General features: G+C 57.5%; 8 protein-coding genes across 8 annotated transcripts; 4 read left to right on the forward strand and 4 right to left on the reverse strand.

Annotated features, from left to right (window-relative positions):
• Nucleotides 1-1164: 1164 nt before the first annotated feature.
• On the reverse strand, nt 1165-2318 carry ADK1 (adenylate kinase; the record flags this gene model as incomplete). The annotated part of the gene is made up of 4 exons (XM_066778180.1): nt 1165-1618; nt 1717-1871; nt 1952-2004; nt 2159-2318. The coding sequence occupies 4 exons, from the start codon at nt 2316-2318 to the stop codon at nt 1165-1167; spliced, it is 822 nt and encodes a 273-aa protein (XP_066632275.1).
• A 681-nt stretch (nt 2319-2999) lies between these two features.
• PCF11 (mRNA 3' end processing factor) lies at nt 3000-4891 on the reverse strand (the record flags this gene model as incomplete). Its single annotated transcript, XM_066778181.1, has 2 exons — nt 3000-4676; nt 4730-4891. The coding sequence occupies 2 exons, from the start codon at nt 4889-4891 to the stop codon at nt 3000-3002; spliced, it is 1839 nt and encodes a 612-aa protein (XP_066632276.1).
• Nucleotides 4892-5719: 828 nt separating this feature from the next.
• Nucleotides 5720-6191, forward strand: SLS55_006753 (uncharacterized protein; the record flags this gene model as incomplete). The annotated part of the gene is made up of 4 exons (XM_066778182.1): nt 5720-5857; nt 5909-5933; nt 5986-5995; nt 6029-6191. The coding sequence occupies 4 exons, from the start codon at nt 5720-5722 to the stop codon at nt 6189-6191; spliced, it is 336 nt and encodes a 111-aa protein (XP_066632277.1).
• A 755-nt stretch (nt 6192-6946) lies between these two features.
• On the forward strand, nt 6947-9902 carry SLS55_006754 (uncharacterized protein; the record flags this gene model as incomplete). The annotated part of the gene is made up of 4 exons (XM_066778183.1): nt 6947-9166; nt 9328-9411; nt 9555-9758; nt 9885-9902. The coding sequence occupies 4 exons, from the start codon at nt 6947-6949 to the stop codon at nt 9900-9902; spliced, it is 2526 nt and encodes an 841-aa protein (XP_066632278.1).
• Nucleotides 9903-13164: 3262 nt separating this feature from the next.
• SLS55_006755 (uncharacterized protein) lies at nt 13165-17274 on the reverse strand (the record flags this gene model as incomplete). Its single annotated transcript, XM_066778184.1, has 4 exons — nt 13165-13461; nt 13518-14840; nt 14896-16791; nt 17176-17274. The coding sequence occupies 4 exons, from the start codon at nt 17272-17274 to the stop codon at nt 13165-13167; spliced, it is 3615 nt and encodes a 1204-aa protein (XP_066632279.1).
• An 894-nt stretch (nt 17275-18168) lies between these two features.
• Nucleotides 18169-19754, forward strand: RVB2 (RuvB-like protein 2; the record flags this gene model as incomplete). Its single annotated transcript, XM_066778185.1, has 4 exons — nt 18169-18177; nt 18233-18679; nt 18736-19596; nt 19653-19754. The coding sequence occupies 4 exons, from the start codon at nt 18169-18171 to the stop codon at nt 19752-19754; spliced, it is 1419 nt and encodes a 472-aa protein (XP_066632280.1).
• A 1087-nt stretch (nt 19755-20841) lies between these two features.
• On the reverse strand, nt 20842-22529 carry rhp57 (DNA repair protein rhp57; the record flags this gene model as incomplete). The annotated part of the gene is made up of 3 exons (XM_066778186.1): nt 20842-22207; nt 22462-22467; nt 22525-22529. The coding sequence occupies 3 exons, from the start codon at nt 22527-22529 to the stop codon at nt 20842-20844; spliced, it is 1377 nt and encodes a 458-aa protein (XP_066632281.1).
• Nucleotides 22530-23817: 1288 nt separating this feature from the next.
• Nucleotides 23818-27077, forward strand: YAT1 (carnitine O-acetyltransferase yat1; the record flags this gene model as incomplete). The annotated part of the gene is made up of 3 exons (XM_066778187.1): nt 23818-24268; nt 24317-26299; nt 26941-27077. The coding sequence occupies 3 exons, from the start codon at nt 23818-23820 to the stop codon at nt 27075-27077; spliced, it is 2571 nt and encodes an 856-aa protein (XP_066632282.1).
• Between the last annotated feature and the right edge of the window lie 317 nt (nt 27078-27394).

Genomic DNA, 27394 nt, shown 5'->3' on the forward strand with positions numbered 1-27394 from the left:
CGGCCCTGGAACCGGGTCCTACCGAGTGTTCCTCTCTTCCTCCTACTACTACGCAGCAGCGGCACAACAACAGCAGGTGGCAAAAGAAATTGGCCCGCCCGCATCTGCCCTGCACCGATACTGCACCCACGATTTTTGTATACGTACGTAGACGTCGAACACAAGATCCGGACGTGCATGTAACTTTCGAACGCGCACGCTTACGTCCGGGTCTCGCATCCAACCGCCCTACTCCATCCCACACGAGTATGCTGGAGTATACGAGCCAGATGCGGATAAGGGTCTATTTCTTCTTGGTACGGAGGAGGCGGAACAGGTCTGATCTCTTCTGGCTAGTGCGACGGCCGGAAATGCAAGCATGACCGAGAGCTGTTGTGCATGTGTAGAGCTGAGGAAAACGAGCAAGGAGGCCGGATGTGGACCGCCGGGTGGGTGGCAGGGAGACCGTACGTTTTCTTCCTCTTGCGAAAAATTGGCATGGTGTTCGTAGACGTATTCGAGCGGTGGGGAATTCGCCGGTGTGTAGAAACGAAGATTCAGCAGGTTGGAGTCCGTTCACGAAATGACTTCGAAAACGAATCAGAAGAAAACAAGGGCACTGCTTCCATCCATCTACACTCGATTTGCTTCACCATCTAGCACACACACACACATACCAATCACATAGGGCATATACACAGAGACAGCGAGGATCCTATATGCAAAAATAAAGGGGCATTTTCAGCTTTCAAACAGTAGTGACCATCCATAACTCGTCGAAAGCTCTTGGCCGAGATCGAGGGAGACGAGATCGATCCCCTAATCCGCTCTCACTCAACTCACTCACTCACTCACAAGTACATGTTAATTTCCTCAACCCGCCCGATCTTCCTCTCCCCCCGTGATTATCCCCACCACCGCAACCACCACCACCACCAACTCCACCCATGGACCCAGTTTTCTACTGAATCCCAGTAGCAGTTCGATAGCAGGAAAAAGGCGATGCCGAAGACCAACAAAAATAAACAAATGACGACACAACCCTTTTGAACAGTTGGCGGGGAGGGGGAGGGGGGGAAAACATCACGAAATATTCCCGGGAGTCGCGCGCGCGCACATCGAAGCTTTAAAAAAAAAAATAGATTTGAGGGGGAGGAGGTGGTAGAGGAGGAATAATGTGCACATCTAGTTCTTGAGGCCGATCTTGGCGAGGAGCGAGCTGGACGACGACGACTTGTCGTCGAAGATCTTGAGCAGGGATTGCCAGACCTGGCCGGGCTCCTGCGAGGCGTCGACGGGGCGCCAGATGCCCGTCTTCTGGTAGTACGAGACGACGGGGTACGTCTGCTTGTGGTAGGTGACGAGGCGCTTCTGGAGGGCCTCGACGTTGTCGTCGGAGCGCTGGATGAGCGGCTCGCCCGTCACGTCGTCCTTCATCGCGTCCTTGGGCGGGTTGAAGATCTTGTGGTACGACCGGCCGGACGCGGGGTGGATGAGGCGGCCCGTGATGCGCGCCACCAGCAGCTCGTCGGGGATCTGCAGCTCGACGGCGTGCATGAGCTTCTGCTGCTTGGCGTTGAGCATGTCGTCTAACCGCTCCGCCTGCGCGACCGTGCGCGGGAAGCCGTCGAGGATGAAGCTGTTGTTTGTTGCTGCCGCGTTAGCACCGTCCATCCATCAGACCGACGCAGCGGGCCGCTCATCCCATGTCACGCCAGATGGAGGGTGGAGTCATACCCGTTCTTGCACTCGGAGTTGGTCTCGAGCTCGCTCTTGATCATGTTGACCATGATCTCGTCGCTGACGAGGCCGCCGGCGTCCATGATCTTCTTGGCTTCCCTACCCAGAGCAGTCTTCTTCGTAACCTGCGCGCGCAGCATATCACCGGTGGCCTATTGCTCATGAAACTCCAAAATCAGCACCGAACCGCGGCTGTAGGGGCGCGCGGGATTACGCAGGCGGGATGACGTACAAGGTGGCAGACGCAGTACTTGTCCTTGATAGCGGGCGCCTGGGTGCCCTTGCCTGTTCGTTGTCACGGCATGTCAGTGAAAGTTGCTATCGGGCTTGAAGCTTCAACGTCGCCCTTGCCGGCGCCCCTTCTCGTCTCCCTCCACCCCATGTCGGCGGCTCGAGGCTCGCCCAAACGCGACGTCGGAGATGGAATGTTCGCACGTACCGGCACCGGGAGGGCCCATCAAAATCATGCGCATGGCGCTGGGGGCGGTGAGGCCGGCGGCCTTGCCCTCGACCTTGCCTTCCAGGTCGGATATGCGGCCCTCGAGCTTCTGGATGGAGCTCTTGATGTCGTCGACAATCTGTTCCACGGTCGGAGCCATTGCGACGGATTTCGGCGGGGGTTGGTGGGCGAGAAAGCTGCGGGGGATGCGGACTGCGGCGGAGGGAGCGCGCTGAGATGGGCGGGTCAATGGCTCTGGTGAGGAGTGGTTGGGGGAGCGGATGTCTGGAAAAACCAGGATCGCGGACGTCTCGGCGGATATTGACGAGAGCTCGGCGACGGCGGGACGCAGCTCCTTCCGCGGGCGGCTGGGGGCCCACCTTCCCCTCTGTCCGAGTTGTTCCCGCGGACCGAGATGACCCTCACGTGATGCCGCCTTGCTCGTGAAGCAAAAGTTCCTTGCTTTGATTCGCTCCGTTGCTACCGTGTGATGATGCCGATTCGTCGGCTATCGCGGTACCTGAACAGGGCTGCACACCACGCGTCGGCATGCTTCCTCGGGTGTCTCTCACGCAGTGCATCCTGAATTTCTAATTTGATCGCCCGTGGGCACTTGGATTCTCCTAACAATGGTACCACGGGTCGGGCCGTGGTTTATAGAGCAATGGCCGCTGCCTCGTGTGTCGCCCAACCTTCTGCAAACCCGGTGGCTATGCAATTGAAATCATCCGCCCTTCTTCCCCGTGTGCCTAAAACCCACAAATCGTCCATGTAAGCCAAAGCGCTGAACCCCATACCTCCGAGAACGCCGGATCCAATCTCTATCATGTACATGTCGTGCTCAGACCAGCATCTTCTTCGACGGCGTGTTGGCGCCTTCGTCCGCCGGTCTCTTGCCCAGAATCGACACAGGTGTACTCCTTGCATTTCCGTATGCCTCCTCGTAGCAGCTAGCATGGAAGTACTTCGGTCCGACCTGAATGGTGTCCATCCACACGAACTCGTCATCGAGCCTTGACGGCGTAAACTTTTCCTGGCAAATCGGGCACGGAGCGTTGACGAGCTCTGGGTCCAGAGGTATCCGCACCCAACGCTGCTGGTTCGTCTTAGCAGCGGCCGCTGCGTTGCCGTTTGTCTCTGGGGGTGGCTTGGCCTCGTCCTGCTCACGATACTCAATCCATTCCTTCTCGCCAATGTACCAGCTGCGGTGGATGGCCTGCTTCACGAGATTCGGGTCCTTGACCTTGAAGTGCCAGTCGAGATGCCTCCTTTTCTGGACCTTGCCTTCATCACCCGACGGGAAGCGACGGCCACAGGTGGAGCACTGGTTCGGCCGAGCTTCGTAGAGCAAGCCGATCAGTTCCGGACGGGGTCTTTTGATCGAATCCTTGGTCAACTCAACGTCGTTGCGCGTCGATCCTGTGTTAGCGGATGGAGCCGGAGTTGCGAAAGCTGGCATGGGCGTGGAACCGCCTCCCAGCAACCCTTGAGCACGGAGCGTATCCAGGAGGGAGAAGGTATTATTCACCGGCGCAGCCGCCGGAGGAGCCGAGGGAGGAGGCGGAGCGGGAGTTGGGTTCTGGCTGGGAGTTGCGCTATTGAACCCCCGAAGCAAATCCGCGAGCGAAGGAGGCTGGGCACCAGGTGCCACCGGGGGAGCTGGAGTAGATTGTTGCGACGGCGTCGGAATGGAGGGAATTTGGGGGGTCGGTGTTGGCATGGGGAAACCAAGGGATGCTAAGGGCGTGCTGACTGGGGCGATGGACACTGGAGCTGATGGCGCCAGTGATGCGCCACCAAGCGTGGCTAGCTGCTGCTCAACGGCTCGAAGTTGATCAGGTGGCAGCTGTTGTGCCTTCAGGATGGTCTGCAGATCTAAGAAAGTCTTCAATCTCTTCTGCTTTTCCGGATCATAAGGGTTTGCAGCAAAGTCTAGCTTAGCAGCTACAATCAGCCTTTCTACGTCTCCTTGAATCTTCTCCAGGGACGGAGCGGCCGGCGGTGCGAACGGTGTCCCGCTTTGGACCGGAGAGTTACGGTAAGCTTGCGGTGGCATGCCAAACGGCAATGTTATGGCAGGAGCCGGAGACTGGCGGGCGGGCATTGGTGGAGGATGGAAGGGCATTCCATTCTGAGCTGGCGACTGCCTTGCTGCACTTCCGGGAGGGAACGGTGAATGTGTAGCTCTGGGATCCGGACCTGGGAACGGCCCTGCTGCCCTTGGTTGGTTCTGCTGTTGCTGGGCTATCACCGTCTTGTACTTGAGGAGCATGTTGTCAATGGCGCGGGTGATGTCAACGGGGAACACAGGCCGGGTGTCCATGGACTCGGGAACGGGCTGCTTCCATGTGCGCAGCAAGCCCTCGAGGGCCTTCCTGGTGGGGTTATCGACGAGAGTGTAGGTGTTCACAAAGGTGTTGTATAAGTTGCGCCCCAGATAGACCGTGTACGGAGTCCCGACGTTTTTGACAATCGAGTCAAGCACGTACAACGCCGGCAGCTTGTACTCGGGACGCGTCTGTACAGCGGGTCAGGTGCGTGTCCGTGGGTTGGAGGCGTGGAGAGACCTACCGTTTTAATGTGCTCTTCGAGTTCGCGTGAAATCGCTTGCGCGTGCTCAGTATTCTCTTTCGCGATGATGGTTAGATTGCTGATCTCGGGCCTGCTGTTGAACTTGAGATCGTTCAAGGCATCGCGAAAGTCGGCGGCAACCTCTGCAGATGGGAGTGACATGATGGGCTGATGCAAGTGCTTCAGGTTAGTGCTGCAGTCAGACGCGAGTGCGGTGCGACAGCTGGGTTGGCAAGCCCAGCGCCTGGATCCAACTTTCAAGAGTTGTGGTGGAAAAGGTCTTCTGCTCTATCGCTCGCGAGAAACGGGAAATCAAAAGCAGCTCGTGTATCTTTGCTAGCTATTGTCCAAGCGAGCCAGAATAGAATGACCGCCGTCGAAAGTGAAAGAGAACCGGACCTGCCCAAAACTACGCCAACAAAAACCCGCCTCACTCTGTGCGCGCGCTGAACAACGGCTCGTCCTCCTCCCAATACCTTCCCACGAGTATGAGGGCGTGACGAGGGCGTGATGAGCTTGCAGGCGTGGCGCGCTCGAGCTGCGCTGGCACACAAGGGGCCGCGGGGGATCCGGCGGCGGGTGGAGCGCGAAGCTATGGGGGTGGAGGCTGGCGGTGCCTCTGGTCGCAGCGGCAAAGGCGAGCGGATGGAGACAGCGTGGTGTTTGCGGTGAAATGAGGTGAGGTTGGCTGACGATGGGCGGCTGCGACGGCCTTTCTTCTGCCTGCGGCGGCAGCGGAGCTTGGCGCGCGCTAGGGCGGATGCGGCTAGGTCCGATTGGCGGCCGGGATGGGCAGGAGGGTAGGTACGCAGGGGCGATGAACGCATCGCTCTGCGTCTCCCCAGGCCCCAGGCATTCTTCTAGGCAGGCCTTATTAAACCCCAGGCTCCCGGCTGTTGACCTGTCACCGCAAAACCCCGCACCCTCTGCTACCAGCCTACAGTCCTGCAGTTGCACACACGCGAACGCCCGCACTCGCCACCCACCACCATGCAGCTCTTTATCTTTTCGCTGCTGCTTGCCATGCTCGCGGCCTGCGTCGTCGGCTCTGCGCCCCAGAAGGTGGTCCTGATCAGCGCCGACAGCCCCAGCGTCATCGACCATGCTATCGAGTGGATCGAGCAAGAGGTAGGCGATCCGTATGCTGTCGGCGATATTTCCAACTAACAACGACAAAAGAAGGGCCAAGTCGTCCACAAGTACTGTAAGTAACTTTGCATCTTTGACATTCGAGAGCCAGACTAACAGGCCGACAGCGCTGATCCAGTAAGCTCACTGAATGATTCTACTCCGTCGGAGCAAGCCGAACAAAGCTCTAACGCTCACGAACAGCGCCATCCTCGTCGAAGCGCCCGACTATGTCTTTGAGAAGGCCAAGGAGACGTTCACCACGAACAACTGGGGCAACCTGGTTATGGAGGAAGACCAAGAGGTGCACGCCTGGAGCGAGTCCTCGCAGTGAACACTCTGGTACACGCGGACCATTACAACGCGCGACTCGATGATTTATGCTTATGACGCGGGAGCGATGGGACGAGAAGAAACTCCGGTCGCACTCATTTGAATAGTAGTCTGTAATATCACAACATGGCACTTTTGAAAGCATACCATCCTGAAAGTCTAGTGCATGGGAATCGTCGTGGTAGCTCAGTACAAGATCCCATGTAGAGATTTCCCGTGGAGTGGAGTTGTTTTGTGCTACCAGCAGCGTGAAGAATGGCGCGGGTGACTCGACGGAACGCAGGGCTGAGAGGGGCGGGGCCGGGCCGCACGCTTGTGCATGGCGGGCTGTCATGTCACTGTTTGGCTGGGGTGCACACGAACAATGTAGGCCTCGTCTAGCTGTCCAGCGGCGCGAAAGACGAGCGAGGCATCAAAGCGGCCCGGCGTGGAAAAACAGAGGCATTGTTATGGCGGTCAAAGGACGCTTTGTTGAGGAGCATGGCGCTAGCGTCACACGGCGGGCTCCCTTTGCACGCGTCAAGGGTCCGGGGCCAATTTCGGCATTGTTCACCTTCACCTCACCGTCGCGACCGCATCTTCGTCTTGCCTATATACATCCAATGTCGCCGCTGCTCCGGAGCCATGTTTGAGTGGTCGGACAGGGCGACACCTAGCTTCTCTTCACTCCGCTCACTACTCTAGATCGGCCACGGCCACTAACCACACCACCACCGCTCCTGCCCCGGCCAGCCGCCGAAACACCCGCGTCCCAGGATGGACGCCACCTCCCCCGAGCTCGAGCAGGCCCTGCTCGAGTGTGCAAACACCTTTGGCTTGCCCAAGCCCGTCAAGTACTGGAAAGACCTGCAGGATGGCCTCCTCCTGTGGGAGATGCTGAAGCTGCTCGACCCCGACTACTTCACCGGTGACCTGCCCGAGGACAGCCAGAAGACGGCCGAGAGCTGGATTTCGAGATGGCAGAACAGTACGCTTATCCCATTTGTCGCTGACCGCCCCCTCGACCGTATTCCGCTGCAGGGACGCCGCGCCGCTGACTACAGAGCAGTGAAGTTCATCGACAAGGCCATGACCACGTACCTGCGCGAAGTCGCCATGAACGAGGGCCTGATCCGCCTGCTCAACCCCGACCTGAAGGCCATCGCAATCGACAGCGATGTCACCCAGAGCACCAAGGTGAGCATCCACTGGCGCGTGACACGACACATAGACCTTTTGCTGACCGAAATCACCCGCAAGATGCTCAAGGGCCTGCTCATGCTCGGCTTCTCGTCCGAGAAGGCGAACCCGGTCCTCACCAACATCGTTAGCAGGATGCCGCCGACCGATCAGGGGCACCTCGCCATCATGGCCCAGACCATACACGTTGCCATGGAGAAGGTCATGGAGCCGCCGAAGCAGGATGAATCCGTCGAGGAGGAGATCACCTCCTCAGATGGCGAGGCTCGCCCGGACACAATCCAGCGCGATCCTGAGCTCGAGCGTGAGGAGCGCCTGATCAAGGCGAACCAGGAGATCAAACGCCTTCAGACCAAGTTGCATGAGGCCGTCGAGGACCTCGACGATGAGCGCAAGAGGAACGCTCAGTTGGACGAAGCGCTCGTTGAGGCCAGAGTCCTCCAGGAGACCCGCGGCCGTCGAACCGACGACGACGAGGTTACCGAGCTCAAGATCCAGGCAGACAAGGACCGCGACTACATTGCCCAGTTGGAGACGGATCTGGAGGAGGCCAAGAACCTCAACGAGAGCCAAGGTCGCCATCTGGAGCGGTTTAGGAGCGATGCCGAGACCAAGCAAGAGCTTCGCGATGAGAACCAGCTGCTCAAGGCTGAGCGCGATGAGCTGCTGCAGAAGACCAAGGGCATGGAAAACCTGCGCAAGAAGGTCGAGCATCTGCAGGAGCAGGTCAAGGTTCAGCAAGGACTGCAGCAGCGTCTGCAGTCTCTGACCGAGGACCAGCAGGAGCTTGATCAGCTGAGGGAGATGAATGCCCGCCTCAAGACGATGAACGAGGAGACCATGCAGACTCTTGCTACCACTGAGGCTGACCTGTTCGAAGTCAAGCAGACCAAGTCTCGCTTGGAGCAAGAACTCAAGGGAGCCATCGCACGCGCTGAATCCGCCACCACCATGTCCAACCGCTACCAGGCCGAGAACCAATCGCTCGAGGAGAGACTCCGCGAGGTCGAAGACCGCTCGACGGGTATCGAAGGTTTCGGCTCTCTGGCAGATCAGCTCAAGGACGAGGACATGGACACCAAGTCGATTGCACGCAAGTCGATCATCGTCAACACGGACAACGCCGACGTGGAGCTTCTTCAGCAGAAGATCGAGCTCCTCACTTCCAGATGCCAGAGGGTGGAGGAGAAGTACCTGGACGTCTTCCAGGAGAACCTCGGCCTTCAGGCCGCTCTACAGGACGAGCAATCGCTCAAAGAAGGGTGCGTTGTCAGCATTGAAAGCGAACAAGTTCTGCAGTATCTGACCAATCATTACAGCGACGATCCATTTGTTCACCAGACTACCAAGCTGCACGCTGCAGAGGCCGAGCTCAAGAACCTTACTAACCAGGTCCACGAGATTACGGCCAAGAACATGGAGCTGCAGGCCAAGCTTGCCGAGCAGACCGGAACGGGTAAGATGGACGGAGCGTCCAGTGCTGACCACCAGACATTGAAGGAGAACCACGAACAGCTTCTTGCTGCACACGACAACCTTCAGAAGCACGCGAAGACGCTGGACAACGAGATCGACGACTGGAGGGCTCTGCTGCGCCACAAGCTGCTCAACGCCGATATTCTCCGCCAGGAGGATGCCGAAGCACTCCAAGCGAACGAGTTCAAGCTCCTCCAGGAGCAATTGATCTTCCACCGCGAAGCTCCGGACGAGGAAGCCGACCAGATCAAGATCGCCATTGCCTCGGACGTCATCAAGAAGCTGAGCAGCGGTCTGGCCGATCTTTCGTCTCGCGATTCGGTAAGCATTTTCCTGTACCCCGATGGCCGCGTCACAAACGTGGTGCCCGCAAGTGGGAGATGGCGGCAGGTGATGAAGCCGGCGCGGACCATCTACTACACGCAACTCTCTTCGGAGCATCCCACAAAGAAAGCGGCGGCTAACAAGGTTCCCACACGCAGCGCATCGCGGATCTGGAATCGATGGTCAAGACATTGAAGGCAAACCTAGAGCGCATAAAGAAGGATGCGGGCGACAAGGCATCGGTGAGTGCCGTCTCGACATGCCCTCTCATCATTCGACGGCTGGCGTGGCAGTACGGCGAGAAAACACCACTCATCGCACCTGCTTCTGCTGGCGCGAAAGTGGCCGACGCTGACTTACGTCCCCGATTTTTCCCGTCCAACAGGTCGATGTCCAAAAGGAGCTCCAGGCCCTTCAACGCGAGAACAAACTCATAATGAGCGCTTGGTACGATATGGCCAACAGGCTCCAGTCAAACACGGTCGTGCTCCAGCGCACCAAGACCGAGACTCCAAAATCCTGGCTCGGCCGCCAACGGATGGAGGCCAGCCGCGGCATTGCTGCCGGCCTGGGAGGTATTGGCGCGAGTGTAAGTTTCACCTTTGCTTGATTCTGTTTTTCTAATCTCTGCTTTTTTCCTTGCTTCGCGTTCCTGTCTTTTCGTAATGGGCCTTTGGTCCGTGTCTATGCTTTTGTTATTCTGTTCTGCTGGCAGAACCTGTACTGCGTTTAAGCTAATTGTTACTTCTTTACTTGATCAGTTCCGCAGGTGATTACTACTTCTTGAGTTTATTGATTGAGACGGTGAAATTGGATTGCTGGATGCAGCGGGCTCCTGACCAAAGACGACATTCCTTCATGTTCTTCCTCCCCCCTTTCTTGAATCTTCCCGCACGCCCAAAAAATTGGCGAGAGCGGCAACCTGGGCGTCCCCAACTCTTGTTTTCTCCTTTACCTGATGTAAAACTCATGTCCACACTCACTCATTTCCTTGTCAAATCTTCCCAGCATCATCATGCTTTCTTCGCTTTTTGATTTCGAGAGTTATTTGTTTCTGCGCCAACCCCATAGCGGTCACATATACCCCTGCATTGATGGAGTTTCACGTTCCTGTGCTTCTTCCCGTCCCTGCTGCTTTTTCTCCAAATGGTATCGGGGAGAAGGATATCATTCGGGATGGGGAGGGATTGTAGATGGTTCAAGAAAAAAAACGGCACGCACATACAACACGCACACCGATGTCTCTTTTCCTCCAATCATCATCCCTGCACACACACAAAAATATACAAAAACAAAGACGCGCGCACATACGTATACAGAAGCACACAGAGAGCAGAGAGAGAACCTTTTTTGTTTTCTTTGGGCACAACTTGGCATGTTCTATCCGTCAGTTGTTGTCCTGGCGGGCGCTATTCGTTGTCTATTCTTCATCAATCCCGTTTATAGAGAGTATCCAACTGTTCCTACCACTACGTAGCCTGTCACTGCTGCTGCTGCTGCTGCTGCTGCTGCTGCGGCCGCTACTGCTTTTTGGTTGTTTCTTGTTCGTTTTATCGCAAAACAGCTAAAAGGCGAAGCCGAGCAGTCAGTCAGTCAGCTATTTGGCTTTTTTCTTTTGCGGTAAATATAGATCTCTTAGTCTTGCGTGCTTTGGTTTTTCTACCTCTTCCGTTTCTTTTATATTTTGTGTTTGTTGTTGGCGAGGGAGGGGGCTTGGAGTTTTGTATCGTCTTGATTTTTTTTCCCCGTCCGCTGTTTGATATTGAGGAAGTGGAGGAAAAAGAAGGTCAGATTGAGAGGGGTGGGAGTGGGTGGGTGGGTGGTTGTGTTGCTGTTGTTTCAACACGAAGGACGAGCGAGCTAGCTCCCGATGAAAGGGAAGGGAAGGGAAGGGGCGCGGATTGGATTGAGATAGTGGTGTAAATTGATACCTCTTTTTTTTTTTTTTTTGGTTCTGTCGCCCTTCCCCGCTTTTGTCTGCTTCGTGGCGGTTGATGGAGAGAAATCAGCCCGCCCCATATCTATCTTACGTAGGTAGTCAGATGTACGATCCGGACGTAAATGTAGATTTTTCAAATGCGTACGTACATTTATGTCGGGGTCTTGTATTCAACCACCACCCCACAGAAAGAGCGGTAGAACATCTCTACGAGAGGCAGATGCGGGGCGGGGTCAAAAATTTCTTTTTTCCGTTCATCCGCTGTGGGCTCTTCTCCGATCTTCTCCATCAACGACGCTAGGTACCGCACTTGCCTTGCGTAACGTAGTTTCGAATCCAACATCCGGACGAGGACGACGACGACGACGACGACGCGGACGGGACTCTTGAGAAACGCACACACAAAAAACAACGTTCTAGATCTTGGATTTCGACCCACCCACCCACCCACCCCGCGAATATAAATCCTCCCTCCTCTATGAGGCCTCCGTGTGAGATGTGGATGTGGAAGCGCGGCGGGGGCCGACAACTCGTTTTTTGGCGCCCCGCCCCGCTGTTCCCTGCAAGCACGGGCTTGATGAGAGAGAGAGAGAGAGAGAGAGAGAGAGAGAGAGAGAGAGAGAGACAACAGATCTTCTGGTGTGATGATGATGATGATGATGAGGATGGCCGACTTGAGTAGTGGCTGAGTGGCTGAGTGGCTTTGGAATGTGAGTGGGAAAGCGGCCGGTGCGGTGCAGAGCAGTGGTGGTATCATGGTCAAGGCAAGAAGGGGGTTTCCAACCTTCTTCTCCTCTTCTTCTTCTGGTCTGGTCTGGTCTGGTCAGAGGTAATGAAGACACCGCACCGCACCGCACCGCGAGAGGAAGGGAGGGGAGGGGAGGGGAAGCGGCTTTCGGTGTCAGGTCGGAATTCGTCGTCGCTTGCTTTTCCTCCATGTTCGTTTTGCTCTCTCTCTCTCTCTCTCTCTCTCTGTGTGTGTGTGTGTGTGTCCATTTCGGCGTGAAAGGTAGACAGGCATTCAGGCCGAGACAGGAAACACTCCATCAGGTAGCCGACCATCACAGACACATCTTGTCCGGTTGTGGGCAACGTATCTGTTTTCTCTCCCTCCCTCCCTCTGTCACACACACACGCACACAAAACTGTCATTTTAGAAGGAAGAGCAGAACCAGTGGGCCCGATAAAAGAGAAAAAGTTGTCCGGACAGAAAGCCTTTCCCATTTGTTTTGCTACTCCCCACCACCCCCTATGTTCCACCATTGTTCGACTGTCGTCTCAATTCCCTTTCTCCATGTTCCGCTAATTATGTACCAGACCCCGGTATTTTGTAGGAAGAGTGTGTGCTTGGAAGAGTAAGAAACCGGAAACCGAAGAAAGAGGAAAAAGGCACGCTCGCTCGCTGACACACGCTCGCTCGCTCGCTTGCTGAAAGACAGAACAAAGTTGTGCCATGCCATGCAAGCACCCACGCAGGGGAAGAAGAAGAAGGAGGCCGTCGTGATATGTAAACCCACGCCGCTGGTGGAAGAAAAATAATTGGGGAGAAAAAGAAAAAAAAAAGCAATCTCACGCCGTTCCCGTATGTTCCGCAAGAAGACAGAAAAGAAGAGGATAGAGGGCCGGGGCAGAAGCGAGAGCCGCTACTGATGATGTGTGGGGTATCGTGCAGCAGCAAGCAAAGAAAAGGAGGCGCGCAGGAGCAGCAGTAATAATGGCTCAAAGTGACAGGGTGGACACCTCCCCCCCCCCCCCCCCCCCCCCAAAAAAAAAAAAAAAAAAAAAAGCAGAAACACCGGGTATCGAAAGGTTCTTGGATCGAGCAGATGATACCCTGGGGGGCTGAAAGGGCCCGGAATGTGTGTGTAGATACTTCGGGGCGAAACCCCCAGACCCCGCTCTGCTGTTTCCCGCGACTCGAAACAGCCGGAAGGCTGTGTTGATATGTATGTATGTTCTCAGCAGGGCTGCTTTCGAGGTCGTTGATGGGTGGCGTAGCATTAGCAAACGGCGTCGAGAGTTGGCAACATGGTGAGGATGCCGGACGGCATGCCGATCAAGCAAGGTCGAGCCAGTCGTTGGGCACCAGGAGCGGATTCGTCTCCTTCGCGATGCGGACGACGCAGGCTTGGATGCTGCCAAAGTCGTCTTGTGCGCGTTCGATGTTCTCGCGGTGCTCTTTGAGGTACTCCCAGATAAGGGCCTTGTCGCTGTCAAAGTCGGTCTTGAGCGCGTCGGCGACGGCCCAGAGCTTTTGCAAGGCTTCGTCCGTCGTGCGCGAGCCCTTGTCGACGCGCTCGTTGATGGTTGCGCACGAGCGGAGGAACTCCTCCGACTGTTTCCTCAGGTCGTCCTGGTGTTCGTTTAGTTAGTTGTTTCATACGCTTAAAGACGGTGGTTGACGCGTACCTGCCATGCCGCATCGCCGGTCGTGTTTACCTTCTGCTCGAGGTCGTTGAATCGCATGTCGAGCAGCTCTTGCTTGTCGCTGAGCTGTTTGTGGTTCTGCCTCATTTCGCTGTTGATGATTGGAGCAACGGCATCGCGGATCGGGCCTACGAGTTTGTGGGTGATGTGCGGCATCAGTTGATTCGATATGTGGTTAGCAAGCTGGTGGGTTAGCATGTTATCGAATCGGCCTTGCAGGTTACGGATGGCCTCGAGCGCCGCTTTCAAGAAGTCGGACAACTTGCCATACGGCCTACTGAACGAGAGGATGTCCGCCAGCGTCTCCGAGCAGACATTTGGATAGTTTTGTTCGAAGCGCGTGACCGACGCCGACACTGTTAAGAGACGGCCATCAAAGGCCTCGAGTCTCTGGTTCGCGGCATCGAGCTTTTCCGTCACGATCCTCGAAGCCGTCCGTTCCAATTTCGAGAAGACGGCATCTTCGATCTCCTTCACATTCAGTCCTGCCGTGTCCCGGTGCAAGTCCTGCATCTCGTTCCGGATTCTGCTTGCAAGGTCGTCCATCCTATGCTCGACGGCGTCGGTGGTTGACGTTGGCTGTGTGGGCGGCTTCGCCGAAGCCAAAGCCAGTGCAACTTGATCCTTGACTTGGCGTTTGACGTCGGCCTCAATGAGTTCAGACTGCTCAGCTATTGATTCCTCGAAGCCACCGAAATCTATCCTCAGCTCGTCGATGGCTTTATTCAACTTAGCATGATCGCGTTCGACCAGTGTGAAGCGCCTTTCCAACATGCCGACTGCTGCCTGCAGAACAGTATCGGGTTGTTGTGCGGGGGCAGGATTCCCTGTTGACTGGCGCCGGTTCGACAGCTTCCCGGCTTGCATGACAGTTTCCAAATCGGCCAACTGCTGGATCAAACCCATTCCCCTGGGCAGAGCGACTTCCGAGTCAGTGGGCTCATCGCCACGCAAGATGCGATCGAGGCGCTTGATCGATTTGGCGTGGTCATTGACATATTTGAGCACACCATCGTCGAATTTCTTTCCAGTTTCAACTTTGACCTCGATATTGCCAATCTTGTCATGCATAGAAGACTGCTCGCTCTCTATGGCGTCAAAGCGTCTTTGGACCTCGTCGCGTCGCTGGCTTTCCGTATCTGCATTTTCAAGCTTGTCGTCAATGCTATTAACCTTGTCATGCAAAGAGGAATGCTGCTGCTCTATGGTGTCAAGGCGCGTTTGGATCTCGCCAACTGGTTTGGCCAAGGCAGCGTGCCGCTGCTCAAACTTGCGCTCGATATCATCCATGGCATTTTTATGAGCCTGGCGGGTTACAGATTAGTTAGGGTTCTGGCAGTGCGCTCCTCTGGGGTCAAACCTTGACATCAACAGTGGTCTTTTGTAAAGCTTCGACGTTTTGCGTAGTCGTGCTGATGGAGTCCTGCTGAGCGCCCTGCTTGGCTTCCAAGCTGTCTAACCTGCGTGTTATTGCCTCACTGTTATCCGGCGTGGATTTCCCAGACGTTTTGGAGTCAAGCGATTTGATCTCCTTCTCGTGACGGAGCAATTTCTCCTGAATCTTGGTGATTTCGGCTGTCTTGGTCTTGAAATCCCCTTCCGTCTTTCCGGAACCGTCGAAGTTAGCATGTGGAAGCTGCTCGACTTCCTGCTCCAGGTTGTCGAGGTCGGTGTCAATGTCTCTCACCTTTCTCTTGAGGCTGTCAAGTGTATCGTCGAGGTCGCTGATATCCTTGTTTATCTCATTTATCCGAGTGTTGTCGGAGTAAAGGTCTCGTGCAGCTCTTTCAGCGGTTTCCTCCTGGCGGTCCAACCGATCTAATACCTTGCCCTGGGCTTCCTTGATTTCCTGGATATCTTCTTTGATCTTCTCGGCACCCAGTCGCAGATTTGAGACTTCCAAAGCAGCTGGCAGACTATTGATGAGTGATGCCAGCTCATCTACGCGCTTTTGGATCCCGTCGACACGCGGGTTCACGTCGGCGGTGGCTGGAGACTGGAATATTCTCCTTCGCGGATCCGTGGTAGTGTTCATATCTCTTTTGATACGCTCGACCTCGTCCACCGTCGCCTTCAACTCGTCCTTTACTGTCCTCACTTCTGCTCGACTCTTGGTAACAACCTGTTCGATAGAAAGAGCATTGTCGACCTTGCCGGAAATAGTTGTCACTTCAACCTTCAAGGCAGACACATCGTTTTGGTCGGCTTTCGATCCCGTGAGGGCTGTAAGTGCGTTGTTGAGGGCAAATGTCTTGTCATTTGCTTTTTGCATTGTGCCCTCGAGCTGTGTGACTTGACCTTTGAGATGTGCATTTTCTTGTTCCAGTTTCTCCATCCTGGTATCCCTTTCTTTATCCCTGGCATACATTTCTTGCTTGAAGACGTCCAAGTCTTTCTTCACTTTGGCCATTTCAGATTGCGGCTCCGTCGACGCAGTTGGAGCAGTTTCTTTCGGGGCCCTTATTGGAGCCAATGATTCCTTAGGCGTTGACCCGTTGGGGAGAGAAGCTATGGGCGCAAGCGGACCTTTAAACTTAGCAACAAGCTGGTCATTCACTATCCGCCGGACCATTGCCTCAAGGCCATCATGGGAAATGACGCCACTAGGGGACTCAGCCACTTGCAATGGAGACAAGATTGCTTTGAGCTTGGCGTCTCTTGAGCTATGCCTTTCCTCAAGAGTTTGAACTTTGTCGTTTACCTCACCAATGCGCCGGGAAATGTAGTTATCTACTTCCCATAACATCATTTCTTCCAGGTCGTTAACTCGAGAGTCCAGTCGTGTCTCAATGTTTCTCGCTTCTGCATCCACGGTCTTCAGGTTCCGTTCCAACGCTGAGCTGTGCGCTTCATTTCCAGCCGAGGCTTCAGTTGAGGCCTGCTTTAGAAGGCGCTCGTGGCGTTCCCTCAAGCGCTCCATTTTCAAGGCGTTTTGAGTGAATTGCACATCAAATTTGAAGATATCGGTGAGTATAGCCTTCAAGGACTCTACGCGCCGAGTGGTACCTAGGGTCAAGGCCGAAGTAGCAGCCTCCGTAGCTGTCGACGGCGTTATCGCCGAAGAAGTTCTCGTTGGGGTCGGGACGGCAGCGGCTGACAAACCCATCATGGGTGCAGTCGGGGCGGGCCCGCGGGGAGGAGGTAGCGAGACACTGTTCTCATCCTCGGAGGATTTCCTCGACGGAGTGCCTGACGCGGTGTTGGGTCGTTTCGGCGTGGGCCGCGAGACTAGCTCACTTGTCGAAGTAGATGCTTCCTTGGCTGATGTCGGTCCAGCCGGAACTTTAGACGGAGCCTTTGCACCTTGGTTTGGGGTGGAGATCCTCAAAGGCGGTCGGCCGCTCGATTCAGGTGGGTTGTCGAAGATATTCTTGGACGGCCTCCTCCTGACGGGGCTTCCCGTACGGCTGCCGGATGCGCTGACGCTCGACCTAGACTCAGATTGATTACAGGCGGTCCGATTGCTAAGTGAGGTTCCCATGCCGTCTGCGAGGGGGCTTGCTGAGTCTGGAGTGGAACTTCCGCTCTTATGCAATGGCAGCGACTTCTGGAGAGTATAATCAGTTTGTGACTAGGCCGAAGGCGCACAGGCGTTGTTGCACGCGGATTCCAAATGGCCGATAGCGACGATAAGACTTACCTGTTTGGAAGACCCGTCTCCGCTGGTGTGCTTGAGTTTCTTGGGCTCCTGGGCATCGCGGGGCGAGAACTCGCGCCCAGGCCGCTTGTTGCTGGCCATGTTTTCAGCGTCCGGTTCGGATGGGTGATGTAGGTCGGCCTGTCTGGGAATGCGTCAGCATGCGTCGCTAGACGATGGACGGCGATTGTCGTCGGACTGGAGCGTGAACCGCTTGCGCGGAAGCCGGATCTGGGTGCCCAGAGGCATGGCGCAGGTGTGAAGCCGCAGCGGGGTGAGCGTGTGCCAAGTGCAGGGCGACGAAGGGCGTATTTATAAGAGAGCGACGGAAGGCAAAGGAAGCCGACAGTAGTGTCTCAGGCTTACAGGACTGGTGCCTCGTGCGGCACAGCACGACAGTTGGTTGTTAGGTGTGCTCGGCCCAGGCGTCACGAGCAGGATCACGTCGAGAGGGAGCGAGCATTGCTCGACGGCAAACGGGCCCAGGCAACGACGGTCGCGGCGTTGGCGTAGTCTAGGTGCACCGGCGGGCGGGGCGAGGGTTGCAGCTGAGGGAGCGGGAGAGTGAGCCCGTTGAGCAGGACGTGTTTCCGCGCTGATGGTGCTGACTGAGGGCCGGGCATTCGATGTGAGTCGTCGCAGGGTCCGCCGTCCAATCCAGGGCTGGCGCAATGCAGCTTTGCGCGACACGATCGGGCTGCGTTGGTGCTACGTCTGCACCGCCCGCCACCGAATCTCGACGAAGCTGGAGCCAAGAGCAAGCTTCAGCCGGCGTTGCGACACAGGAGAGTGCAGTTGGTCTTTCGAAGCCGCGACGCGCTTGGGCGAGCACTAATAAGTAGGCTGGCGGCAGCGACGCGCCTTGCTGCACGCGCCCGCCCCTGCCCCGAGCTCCCGGCCCGCTTTCTTTCCACCAGGCGCTGCGACTGTTCCGCCAGCTGCAACGAAGGCTTGCGCGCCTCCACTTCCACCCTCTGCCTTTGCATCACGCCCACCATGGCCGCCGTGAGTGCCCTGCGCGCCCCCGGCCCCGCGCCGCCCCCTGCTGACCTGCTCGCAGCCCATCACCACCGTCGCCGAGAGCAAAGAGCTCCGCGGCCTCAACCTCATCGCCGCCCACTCGCACATCCGCGGCCTGGGTGTCGAGCCTGACACCCTTGAGCCCAAGGCCGCGTCGCAGGGCCTTGTCGGCCAGGAGAAGGCTCGCAAGGCTGCCGCCGTCATACTGCAGATGGTCAAGGATGGCAAGATTGCCGGCCGCGCTGTCCTGATCGCTGGTCCGCCCAGCACCGGCAAGACGGCCATTGCCATGGGCATGGCGCAGTCGCTGGGCCCTGATGTTCCCTTTACCATGCTCGCCTCTTCCGAAATCTTCTCTCTCGAGATGTCCAAGACCGAGGCCTTGACCCAGGCTTTCCGGAAGTCCATTGGTGTGCGCATAACGGAAGAGAGCGAGATCATTGAGGGCGAGGTCGTCGAGATCCAAATAGACCGCAGCGTCACGGGTGTAAGCTTGTCCGTCCCGCTCGCGCAACGAGATGCTAATGGCCTTTTCCAATGCAGAGCAATAAGCAGGGCAAGCTCACCATCAAGACCACCGACATGGAGACCGTCTACGACATGGGCACCAAGATGATCGACTCAATGACCAAGGAGAAGGTCATGGCTGGCGACGTCATCTCCATCGACAAGGCTTCTGGCAAGATCACGAAGCTGGGCCGCTCCTACACCCGTTCGCGTGACTACGACGCCATGGGCGCCGACACCAAGTTTGTGCAGTGCCCGGACGGGGAGCTGCAACAGCGCCGCGAGGTTGTGCACACCGTCTCGTTGCATGAGATCGACGTCATCAATTCCCGCACCCAGGGCTTCCTCGCCCTCTTCTCTGGCGACACGGGCGAGATCAGGCAAGAGGTGCGCCAGCAGATCGATACCAAGGTGGCCGAGTGGAAGGAGGAGGGCAAGGCAGAGTTGGTCCCGGGCGTGCTGTTCATTGACGAAGTGCACATGCTGGACATCGAGTGCTTCTCCTACGTCAACCGTGCTCTGGAGGATCAATTGGCACCCATTGTCATCATGGCCTCGAACCGCGGCAACACCAAGATCCGTGGCACCAACTACTCGTCCCCGCACGGCCTTCCGCTCGACTTCCTTGACCGCACAGTCATCGTCAGCACCACGCCCTACCAGGCCGAGGAGATCAGACAAATTCTTGCAATCCGTGCTCAGGAAGAGGAGGTTGACCTTTCCCCCGACGCTCTTGCCCTGCTCACCAAGATCGGTTCGGAGACAAACCTGAGATATGCCAGCAATCTCATCACCACGTCGTATCTCCTTGCTCAGAAACGCAAGGCGTCAGAAGTCAGCATCGACGATGTCCAGAGGAGCTACAAGCTCTTCTACGACCCTGGTCGTAGCGCCAAGGTAAGCCGCAGACACGAAGTGCTCAAGTCGAGACTTTAGCTAATACATATGTCCAGTTCGTCACCGAGTTTGAGAAGCGCTTCATCAGCGTCGACGGCGATGTCACACTCTCGATACCCAACGGCAATGCCAGTGGCGAGGCCATGGAGCTGTCATAGACACCTTCTCCCCCTCGCGTAATGTTTTATAGATTCCCGCGCGGCGTCCGGTGTAAACCACGAAAGGTTAATTGATGAAGCTCCCATGAGGATGAGGCAAAAAAGAATAAAAGACAGGGCAGCAGGGCAGGGTTATGACGGGGCGGGATCTTTCCATTTATTTCCTCCTTTTCCCAATCTCTCGAAATGTAAAAGACTATTAGTAACGCAAGACGGAGACTTGAAAAATAATGCAGCAAGTGTGCAAGGAAGCGCGGAGCGTGAAGCTCTCTCTTTGTTCGCGTCGGCTACCCATATACATGTAGTGCAGTATCTCGACGAGGTAGATGCGGGTATGCTCACTTCTTTCCCATCACCCAACACCTGCTGCGTGTGGAAAAATGCATGCATGCATGCGTGTATGCATGTACATACCCGGATGCCCTGCCGGCCCCCTGCTTCAAATTCTTGTTGAGGCCGTCGCAAGGGGCTCGCGCATATGCATGTGTCACAACAGAAAAGGAAAAGGAAAAAAAAAAAAATAAAGGGCCACAGCCTGCATCAGCAGCAACAAATAACCCACCACCCTTTTCTCCCCCCTGCAAAAAAAAAAAATAAGAAAAAAACCTCTTTCCTACTTCGTCTCTTGGCTACGTTGCTCATCGTTCCGCTTGCTCGATTAATCGGCGAAGGGGGAGGGAGATTTCTTGGGAATGACTGACTGACTGCCCCCCCGTACTCGTGATCATTCGATATTGCCGCTTGCTTCTTCTTCTCCGCCCGGCGGCGGCGGCGGCATCAAAGTGCAGGCCTGCAGAGTGGGTGGGGATCGAGGGCATGAGCGGGGCTGGGCTGGGTGGGGGTGGGTTGGAGAAGGCGAGTAGGTACGGGGGTGAGCAGTGTATGTATATATCGGGGTTTGGTTGCCTTCCCTCTCCTGCGACTCTTGAAAGCCATTGTTTTTGTTTTTCCTCAGCTCGTGTGTCTTGCCATTACCATTGTTACTATTCCCCCCCCCTTTTTCCTTTTCGAGACTTCTTCCATTGTCGCGATTTCACTACGGCCTGCCTCCCGCTCAACGGCTGAAACTCGACTTGTTCATTACTGATTACTGCCTTTCTTCCTCCAACGGCCCATCACTTTCGTCGCGGGCTCGCTGCTCGCCTGCTGCTGCTGCTGGTGGGCTGTCACCACCCCCACCACCACCACCACCGCCGCCGCCGCCGCCGCCTTGCCCCGGCGTCTCTCCGTCTTTGACCCGATTCTCGCATGCTTCTTCTCCCTCTGCGCCCTTCTCTCCCTTCCCACCCATCATCTGCACCCCGGCCGCCTCCTCCCTCGCCCTCTCCTTCTCTTTCTCCTCCTCCGCAACCGCAGCCATCGACGCCACCCCACCGCCCGTAATGACATACTCCACCCCCTTCTTCTTCTTCATCTTCTCCTTCGCCTCCGCCGACGGCGCCACCCACGGTGCGAAAACGACCTTCATCCACCTTCGCCACCGTTTGATATCCACTCCTCCTCCTCCTCCTCCATCATCTTCGCCGCCTTCGCCTTCGCCTCCTCGCCAGTAGTCCGACCGCCCGTCCGAAGCCGCCGCCAGAAGTCCGACTTCCCACGAGTTGTTGGGCACGTTATTGTACACGGGCGCCTTCAGCAGCGCGACGCGCGCCGCGATCTGGTTCGCCCAGACGAGGCCGAGCGCGGGCGTTTTGAGATTGTTCTGCGAGCTGCTTTCCGAGGAGGTGGTGCTGCGCGTGGTGGTGTCGTCGTCGCCCCAGCCGGTGAACCAGCGCTGTTGGTGGTCCAGCGTGAGGGGGTCGGGCGAGAGGGCGAGGGCGGGAGCCGAGGGCGTCGGCGGCGTTGGGGTCGGTAGGCGGGTCGTTGTCGTTGTTGTTGCTTGTCCATTGTTGTTGTTGCTGGCATGAGACGGGTTGCGGGACGTCGTCGTGGGAGGTACGGGAGTGGTGGGCGAGAAGCGGTCCGAGACTTGGTTCGCGACGACGACGGCGACGCCGTGGGCGCGCGCGACGCCCCGCAGCAGCGCGCCCAGCTGCACCAGCTGCGCGGTGCGCTGCGCCATGGCTTCGCCCGCGGCGCGACGGCCGCCACCACCCCCGCCTTCCTTCTTGTCGGCCGTCCGTTCGAATTCGGCGCGGTAGTTGGCGGCGACCGAGTCCAGCACGACGAGGCCGACGTTGTGGCGCTGGACGGCGACGGGGAGCTGGTAGCGCAGGATGTGGTCTTGCGACTCGAGGTCGGGCGTTTGGATGCTGAGGATGCGCGAGAGGGAGGGCTTGGAGGCGGCGGGGAGGGTCGCGAGGCGCGGGTGTCGGTCCAGGAGCTGCGTCAGGCGCGTCGTCGCGAGCGGCGCCTCGGTGGAGATGTACAGCGCGGATTTGGCGAGGCCGCGCGGAGCAGGTAGCTGCGTCGATAAGAGCAGGGTGAGGAGGAATTGGGTCTTCCCCGCGCCGCTGTGGAAAGGTCTGGTCTCAGCACGGTTCTCCTCCGCTTTTCAAACGCCCGCAGAAAATCACCTTTCGCCGGTTATCTCGGTCAGGTAGCCCGCGGGCACGCCTCCCCCCAGCTCGGCGTCCAGGTGGTCATCGAGAGTACTGATGGTGCGCCATTCTGTCGCATGCCAGGCGTCGGGCGCGTCCTTCGCCGCGTCTGGTCGGCCGGATTCGAGGGAACTCTGGACGCCCAGGTCGGCATGGAGGGCGCTCACGATGGCCTGCTGGAGTTTGCGCAGCTCGGCGACGGGCACCTGGGCACGTTTGGCGGCGTCGACGGCATCGAGGGTCAGGATGTCGGAGGTGGTGACGCGGTGGCGGTCCAGCGACGGCAGCAGATGCGCAAAACGATGGGCCGGGAAACGGTCGGGCAGAACGTGGTGCAGATCGGACATGACAGGAAACGGTCAGCTGGGATGCGCAAGGTCAGGCATGTCGGCACTTGGCTTGGCGGGCGTGCCGGGGGGCAGAGAGCAAGAGCACAAGAAGTCTGCGCGGGCGAGACGCGTCTTTGGTGGGGTCGGCGGGCAGGCCACGGCCGGCAAGCGGCAGCCGAGTTTGTGCCAGGCGTGAGGCTGCGATTCGGGCAGCGCGTCCGGGGGAAAATCTGGGGAGCGGCCGGGCGATGACGTTCAAAGAAAGTCCCGTTCACCCGTGCCCATCGCTCCCGAAGAGGGTGGGCGTAGGAGTTGCTGAGCCGCTTTGGCACAGGATGGCTTAACGCACTGCGCGGCGAGCTGAGCAGGCGTGGTGCATTCAAAAGGTAGGCGGCACCCGGCTGGCGCGAACGTGTGGCCTCGTCTGCTGGCTGTTGCAGCTGCCTGCCTGCCCTGCGCACAAGCTCCCGCCGCACCCCAAGCTCCCAGCTGCGCCGGCTGACCATCCGCACATCCCTGCTGCAGCTAGAACCACCAGCACTTCCTCTCGTCCGCCGACCTCTGCGACGCCGATTCCGCCCAGGCTCCTCGGTCCTATTGCTCTCCTCGGCGCCCGCCCGCGCCTTTGGCCCGCAGAGCCCACGCTCCCCTCTGCCGGCTTAGCGGCCCAGCCAACGCTCGTCGCGCTCTAACGTGCGCCCGCCAAGCACGTGGTAGGTCGCCTGGTTGCATCACTGACTTGCACAGCTTTGATTCCTCAGCGCCCGTGCTCGGCCTGAGGGTGCGCTCGGTAAGTTGGCTCTTCCTTCGACTGCCGGCATGCCGCTGGCGCCGTCCGTCTGGGCGCCGCTGCACCCCATATCGTGTGCTTCCGTCTCGCCGGGCTCACGACGGTCCCCATTCGTGGCGGTGGCTAGTTCTGTCCCACATGGCTCCCTTCGCCGCGGGGTCGTTGCGTGTGCCCTGCCTGTCCCCTTTCGTCCACCCGGCCTGTGGTGATAAAGACCTCATCCACCCGAGGCGCCTCTACTGCCGATTCCCCTTCCACTTCCCCCCGGCGCCCAGCCGCAAGCTTCCATGCCCGCATACTGCCTTCAAGACTGCCACTATTTCTACCGCACTGCTCTGCGGGGCCTGAACGTCTCTACCACAATCTCGCCGCTCTACGCTTGAATCATCTGACCCTCCGTTACCATGCCAGTCCGAACCTTCCAAGCCCCCACCTCTCTGAACGACACTCTTGCCAAAGAACCCAACGGCGTGAACGGTACCAACGGCACCAACGGTGTCAACGGGTCCGCCATGTCAGACGCCGGCAACGAGAGCCAGCGGTCCGCCCAGGCCGCTAAGGACGCCACCAATGACTTCTCGAAAGCGGACCAGAACCCGCTCGGCACTGCGAGAAACCCAAACTCCAAGCCCGGCATCACCTTCGCCGCACAGGACAAGCTGCCGAAACTCCCGATCCCGGAGCTGGACTCTTCATGCAACAAGTATCTTACCGCGCTCGAGCCTTTGCAGTCACCCAAAGAACATCAAGAGACGCGCGCTGCCATACGCGACTTCTTGCAGAGCGACGGCCCGGAGCTCCAGGAGAAGCTGAAGAAATATGCCGCCGGCAAGGCAAACTACATCGAGCAGTTCTGTAAGCATTTCGTCTTTACCCGCAGGCAATCCGGCTAATTAGACCAAGGGTACGACTCCTACCTGAACTTCGACAACCCTGTCGTCCTGAACCTGAATCCCTTCTTCCTACTGGAGGATGATCCGACTCCGGCCAGAAACAACCAAGTCACCCGTGCCGCGTCGTTAGTGGTGTCGGCTCTGTCCTTTGTGCGCGCTGTTCGTAAGGAGGAACTCCCTCCTGACACGGTGCGCGGCCAGCCACTTTGCATGTACCAGTACTCCAGACTGTTCGGAACCGCCAGGATACCCACGGAAAACGGCTGCCAGATTGGCCAGGACCCGACGGCAAAGCACGTTGTTGTACTGTGCCATGGCCAGTTCTATTGGTTCGACGTCCTGGACGATAACTCGGACCTGATCATGACGGAGAAGGACGTCTCGCAGAATCTGGAAGCCATCATTGAGGACGCCGCACAAATACCGATCCAGGATGCCGCAAAGGGGGCGCTCGGTGTTCTCAGCACCGAGAACAGGAAGATCTGGTCCGGGCTCAGAGATGTGCTCCACAGAGACGAGGGATCAAACAACTCCGACTGCTTGAACATTGTCGACTCGGCCCTGTTCATCCTCTGCCTTGACTACACTGCGCCCACGACTGGTGCAGACCTTTGCATGAACATGCTCTGTGGCACCAGCAAGATCGAGCGTGGCGTGCAGGTCGGCACCTGCACCAACAGATGGTACGACAAGCTCCAGATCATCGTCTGCAAGAACGGCAGTGCCGGAATCAACTTTGAGCACACTGGAGTCGATGGCCACACCGTGCTCCGGTTCGCCAGCGATGTCTTTACCGACACGATTCTTCGTTTTGCTCGAACCATCAATGGGCAGGCACCCAGTCTGTGGGCTTCGAGCAGCCCCGACCCTTCGAAGCGCGACCCCGCAAGCTTTGGCGACGTCAGCACCACGCCGCACAAGCTCGAGTGGGATATGGTGCCCGAGCTGAGCACTGCGTTGCGCTTCGCTGAAACAAGACTGGCCGATCTCATCCAGCAGAACGAGTTCCAGACGCTCGAGTTCATGCATTACGGCAAGCACTTCATGACTTCGATGGGCTTCTCTCCAGACGCGTTTGTCCAGATGGCATTCCAAGCCGCATACTACGGGCTCTACGGACGCATGGAGTGTGTGTACGAGCCTGCCATGACGAAGATGTTCTTTCACGGGCGAACGGAAGCCATCCGGCCGGTAACCCCCGAGTCGGTCGAGTTTGTGCAGACTTTCTGGAACGACAACCCGGCCGCGGCCAAGGTCGAGGCTCTCCGGCGGGCATGTGAAAAGCATACCGCCATTACCAGGGAGTGCGCAAAGGCCCAGGGTCAAGACAGACACCTGTACGCACTTTACTGCATCTGGCAGCGCCAGCTCGACGAGGATGGCTCCTTCACCGACTACACAGACTCGCTTCGTGACTCGAGCGGCAGCCCAGTCGACTCGGAGCAGGTTGTCGGCAGCCCGGGCCGTGACTCGATCCTCTCGGAAGGAGCCTCCATCTCAACAGGCCCCGTCGGCCCGCCGGTCGAGCACCGGATGCCCTCTCTCTTTGCCGATGCCGGCTGGGACCGGCTCAACACGACCATCCTGTCCACCTCGAACTGCGGCAACCCATCGCTTCGCCAGTTCGGCTTCGGCCCCACGTCCGGCGACGGCTTCGGCATCGGCTACATCATCAAGGACGGCACCATCTCCATCTGCGCCAGCTCCAAGCACCGGCAGACGGCCCGCTTCATCGACGCCATCGAGGCCTACTTCCTCGAGATCCGCAAGCTGCTCCGGCAGACGCGGCGGCGCGGCGAGTCGGTGCAGAAGGGCGCCAGCCGCGCGCGCGAGGCCGAGGAGCACCACGAACAACTGGCCGCCGCCGCCACCCGCATCAAGAACCGCGGCCGCAAGATCATCGGCGAGCCGGGCGCCGTCATCAAGGCCGGCGCCCACACGCCCGCGACGGACAGCATGGTGGGAGAAAGCGACGACGAAGGTCTTGGCGGATGTGCGTCCCCCCCTTCCTCCTCCTGTTCCTGTTCCTGTTCCTCTTCCAAATCCAAGTCCCTTCCCCGTTCCTCCTCCCTTGTCGTTTCTGCTTCTTCTTCCTCCTCCTCCTCCTCCACCTCCACCTCCGCCGGGAGGGAGCGCTCGTGCTCCTTCCACGACGGCCTGCCCACGCCGCCGCAGTCCCCGTTTCAGAGCCCGTCGACGATGAAGAAGGAGATTGAAAGCTCTTCGCCGCGCGCGAAGAAGGCGTTGCCGCCGCGCCCGGTGCCCGTCGTCAAGCGCCGGCAGCATCCGCACTTTTGCACCTTGAAGTCTAGGACTTTGGATGTTTAGACTTGGGGCTGCTTTTTTTTTTTCCCCTTCTGCTTTCCTGTATCCTTTTTTTTCTGATTCTTCTTCTTCTTCTCGTGCAGATTAGATTTTTGTTTTTTCTTTTTGGTTCCCTCGTCTTTGTTTCGACTGCGGCGGCGGCGGCGGGCTCTGGCAGGCCCTGAAGCAACATCCTCCCATCTCCCTCCCTCCCCCCCAACTTTTCTCTTCACGTCACACATCACATCCTCACGCATTCACCTCTTTTTTTTTTTTTTTCTTTTTGAAGAATACAGATACTTATACTTTTTTCTTCTCGACAATATCTAGACGGCTTCTTCGACTCGGGCATGCTGCAGGCCGCCCTCAAGGCCAAACACGAACAGCAAGACGCGCTCGCGGCGAGCGAGAGCAAGGAGGTGGTCCGGCGGAACATTGGGAGGAGGTTGAAGTTGGCGGATTATTGATTATCATGATGATGATGATGGTATATATATACATGAGCTTTACGAGGGAATGTGTCGTTGTGGAACGGGTATGGAGGGGGAATGTCGTGTTTTGATGTTCGACGCACTTTTGCTTTGCTTCCTTGTAGCGTTTATTGTTGTTGTTGTTGTTATTGTTTTAAGCGACGCTATTTTTTGTAGTGGGCCGACGCTGCGGTGTCAGCCGGGTTGGAAGTCGGTTTTTTGTTGTTGTAAATTGATGTGGATATGATGACTGTTTTTGCTACCTTTTTTGTCTCTTGTCTTGGTTCACTGTTGGGGTTTGGAGGCGTGCGTGT

The sequence above is a fragment of the Diplodia seriata genome, assembly GCF_021436955.1.
Source record: "Diplodia seriata strain FDS-637 chromosome Unknown scaffold_6, whole genome shotgun sequence".
NCBI classification, from domain to species: domain Eukaryota; kingdom Fungi; phylum Ascomycota; class Dothideomycetes; order Botryosphaeriales; family Botryosphaeriaceae; genus Diplodia; species Diplodia seriata.